The sequence below is a fragment of the Orbicella faveolata genome, unplaced genomic scaffold (genome assembly GCF_042242905.1).
Source record: "Orbicella faveolata isolate gen_17 unplaced genomic scaffold, um_ofav_v1 contig_36, whole genome shotgun sequence".
NCBI lineage: Eukaryota > Metazoa > Cnidaria > Anthozoa > Scleractinia > Merulinidae > Orbicella > Orbicella faveolata.
In genome coordinates, this window is record NW_028301565.1 from 14,816,483 (window position 1) to 14,820,536 (window position 4,054).

The following is a 4,054-nucleotide window of genomic DNA, read 5'->3' on the forward strand; positions in this document are numbered from 1 at the left end:
CCCTTTACACGACTTTCCAAAAGTAACTTGTTTCTAACTCCCCCCTTTTACAACAGTGCACAGTCAGCAACATAGGTGATGAGAAGTACGAAATCATTGATCATTGGCTGTTGTTGTTAGGAACAATTTTAAACAAAGACCGAGTTAAAACGGTCGATTGGACCCCTTAAATTACCCCAACCAGTTCATGAAGTAAGGAGAAAGAGTTAATCTACTCGAGCTGAGCGACACTGTACTAGGTCGGTTATTTTTACATATTGAATTCATGTGCATGATTTCAGTGTTGCATGCTGTACTGATCGAACGGTGTTGAATGATTGTCTGACAAATGTAATGTCGCGGCTTTTTTCTTTCCAGTCGCAAGAAATATTAGAAACTATACCCAAAGAAGGTTAAAATAAGGAATACGAAAACCACTGAGACGAATATATAAGTCACAAATGACCAGTCTGGTAAAGTCAACAATAAGGACTATTATTGATCGAGAAGGCCGGATCACTAAGAGTCCTGGCCTGGTTTAATGTTGCTAAAATTGAAAACTTGAAGCTCAAATGTTCAAATTTGTGACGCAGCTTTTTATTAACTTAAAAGAATATTTACACAGACGACAACGTCGAGTTATGAAGCAGCTGTGAGCACACTTCATATGAAATAACCGGAAATAATTTAGCCTGATTAAACAGCGGGAGCTGCAGAGAATCCTATCTTTTACAGAACCAGCAACGCAGGTAAAAGCTATTTATTCATCTCAACTGTGGCAACATGACTCAGTTCATGTTACCTTTTAAAATAACAAATGATGATAATAAGCAACAAAAAATAAAGCGCGATCACGTTGACTGGATAGCCCCCTTAGTTATAATAGTGAAACATCTAAGTCACGCTTGAACTTCACTCGACTGGAATGTAGCCACGTCTTGTAAACATCCTTTCTTAGAGCCTGTTTACTTGTACGAATGTAATGAAGCTTAAAAGAAACAATCGATTCAGATTGCCCTCACCGGCATTCACGTTGAATATCTAAGTTAAGTCAGACCAATAACTCTTGTTTTATAAATGCTTAAGCAATGTTCAAGATACTGAAATAAATAGTTATTTATTTATTCAGATATTGATGCGTGGTATTTTGATCAAAACAAATTGGAGGAACCCCGATTATCGTTCCTCAAAAGGTCCAACTGGCATGGGGAGGTTCAGTAAAGTCTGTATTATTATTCCCTGTTCTAACCTCCTTGGTCAATTTTAATGTAATCCCCGTATCTGGTACAAAAACCCTGGGAATGATCATATAATAGCATGTCTTGTCGTGCATGACACATGTTTGCCCATTACCTCTGAGAATTGAGAAGAAATTGAGAAGCAAAGGCATATATAAAGAAGCAAATTACGGGAAACGGACGAAATGACCTCGAAAAAAAATATTTTTGTTTTACATGTACCTATAGGCCCCACATATCTTGTCAAACCTCGTCAAAAGATCTTTTTTGATGAAGTCCCTGCACAAAACAAATTCTAATGCCATTGCTATGGTGACACATGTTCAAAATAAACAAAAAAATGGTTGTTTGTCAAATACTGATCCGTTGATGTACAATTTATGGAGCCTCCTTAAATGGACAACAGTATAGAGCGTCATTTTATTATCGCCGGTGCAATATATTTATCCTCGAGGTATAACGAGAGTTAATGAATTTGAAACAATTTTTGAGGCGAAAAAGAAAATTTTCTCGAGTTCAACGGCTAAAAGGCAGCACTGTTTTACGCAAACTCTAATTGTGAAAAATTGAAGATCTGAGTTCTAAGAGAAACGAGACGAGTACCAAGTGATAAAGATTTAAGAGAGTATTACACGAAGGTTAGTCGACAACTGTAGAGAGACAAACAGAGGCTAAAAACTGTGGCACTTTTTTCTCAGGCTTTCACTTTGACAGCTGATGCTGTATTTATCAACACACAGGGTTTCATCCATCCAGACCAATCCCAGGATACAACTTCCAAAGTCAATAGTAATTTTGATCGGTTTTATTATTTACTGTTAGGCAAATAGACCTAACAAGTAAAATTTTAATTAGATTTACCAGTGTTATCTCGTACTTGCGTTCAAGAAATTCTCCCTTAATTAACAGATAACCCGTGTTTCACTGTCATTATTTAGTGTAGCATCTGTAACCGAACTTGCAATATGATTGGGACGGAGGTGATCTTTCTTGTTGTTGTCAATGGCCTTCTTAGCTTTATTGGGATTATCGTAAACGTTTTGGTAGTCTTGGTCGTTTTAAAAAATCAGCAAATGCGAAATGAGCTTAACTTACTCATCACTAGCTTATCTGTTGCTGACATCATCGTGTGCCTCGCGGCGCAACCGATGTACATGGTCACCTTGTGTATTGAGGAAAGTGAAGAATTCAAATATGCTTTTGAGGTAGTAGCCTTTATCGGCCTCCACGCGTCCTTCAACAGTCTCACTGGAATAACAATCAACCGCATGGCGGTGCTCCTGCATCCGTTCTCCTACACCATGTCTCATCATCGCAAACGCTTATACGTAGGCATTATTGGCGGGATTTGGGTTTCGTCCGTAATTCTTGCCTACTATTTCACCACCGATTCTGGGCGAGAGATATCAGCCCATGTTCACGCTGTCATGTTTAGCATGTTCATCGTTTCATACGCTTACATATTTTGGGTGGCACGAAAACAGGTACGCAAGATTTCCTCTCAGATGCAGTCCGTTTCTTTCAACCATAAGGCGACAAAGATTCATAGTGAAAACAGTGCTGCCAAGACTTCAGCAATTTTGGTGACTTCCTCATTAGTGTGTTTCTTTCCTGATATTGTGTTTGACTACCTACATATGGTAGACGAGATGAGATTTGAGTGGTTGTTCACCCTTTTGTTCTTGAGCTCTGCGATAAATCCTTGTATTTACGTCTGGAGAAACGAACGATTTCGTCTGGTACTGCTTCGGACGATTCATTGTATTCCGGCGATAAGGGATCGAATTATATCATCGACTCGGGTCATTCCAGCTCAGATGGAAAGCACTAAGCAAAAGGGAGTACCAACGAAAGGAAAGGCTAGTACAGTCCGAGGACTGGACAATTATTGCAGTGTTGAGGAGCTGGAGTAGAATGAACAAGAGCCGTATGAGCTAATCTCAGTCATAGTCCAACCTGAGTTCATTACCTAGAAAAACAAAGTCAAGTTTGATGTTCTGACGTTAGATCTTGGTATTGCAAGCCAGCGAAGCGAAAGCTGGATTACTTTTCAGTAATCAAATTGGATTGCAATTGAAGTTACCATCGAGAATGAGTTCCAAGAAAAAAGGAAAATAGATGGAGCTTATCGAAAGTTCTTTAATTAATGAACGCGCTGATCATAGTCGGTCAGTAGAATGGCCTTTATTATTCTACCTTGAGTATGGCGATCATTTATAAGAAACACAACTCAGACGACAAGGTTGAAAACCACTTGTGAAGATGTCGACAAAAACTACATAGTTTAAAAAGGACTATTTTGTTAGGAGCGACAAAGCTTTCTGAAGAATACTTTGCAGTTCATAAACTTGACCAAGAAGGCACTGTTGCTCTATTTCATCTGATTTCTCAACCTTTGTGTTTTCAAAAAAAAAAACAAAATAATACAGTACATGTAGTGGAACGTGTAATGTTGCACCCTGCTAGTAATAAATTTTAATTTTGACTGAACATAATGCATATTCCTGGTGGATAAACCAAACAAACATAATTACAAACAAAAACCTGTCCATATTGTCGTCAAGCAAACCGGTTTCAACAGTCAAATATTAAACAAAAGTAAACAAAAAGAGCAAAAACGACAAAGTTTTTCTTCCAGGTGTCACATCTTCAACCAATGTGAAAAGAGTTCCTCGTTTTTATTGCCAAAACGTGACGGCTCACTTTATCCTTTAGAAACTTTGACAGAATCGAACACAGCGTTAACGTCGTGGATCTGAGAGCAAATTTGTAATTAGATTCTGACTCGTAATGTATTATATTGTTGACACTGTTCAATCTTAGGTTTCTAAACGTGA

General features: G+C 38.2%; 1 protein-coding gene across 1 annotated transcript; it reads left to right on the forward strand.

Annotated features, from left to right (window-relative positions):
* The first annotated feature begins 2,169 nt into the window (after window positions 1–2,169).
* On the forward strand, window positions 2,170–3,641 carry LOC110050628 (neuromedin-U receptor 2-like). Its single transcript, XM_020756545.2, has one exon. The coding sequence runs from the start codon at window positions 2,183–2,185 to the stop codon at window positions 3,128–3,130; it is 948 nt and encodes a 315-aa protein (XP_020612204.1). The 5' UTR covers window positions 2,170–2,182; the 3' UTR covers window positions 3,131–3,641.
* Window positions 3,642–4,054: the final 413 nt, after the last annotated feature.

Bases quoted from the DNA above. Each gene is read 5' to 3' on its own strand.
- LOC110050628 (XM_020756545.2), top strand. From the start codon at position 2,183: ATGATTGGGACGGAGGTGATCTTTCTTGTTGTTGTCAATGGCCTTCTT.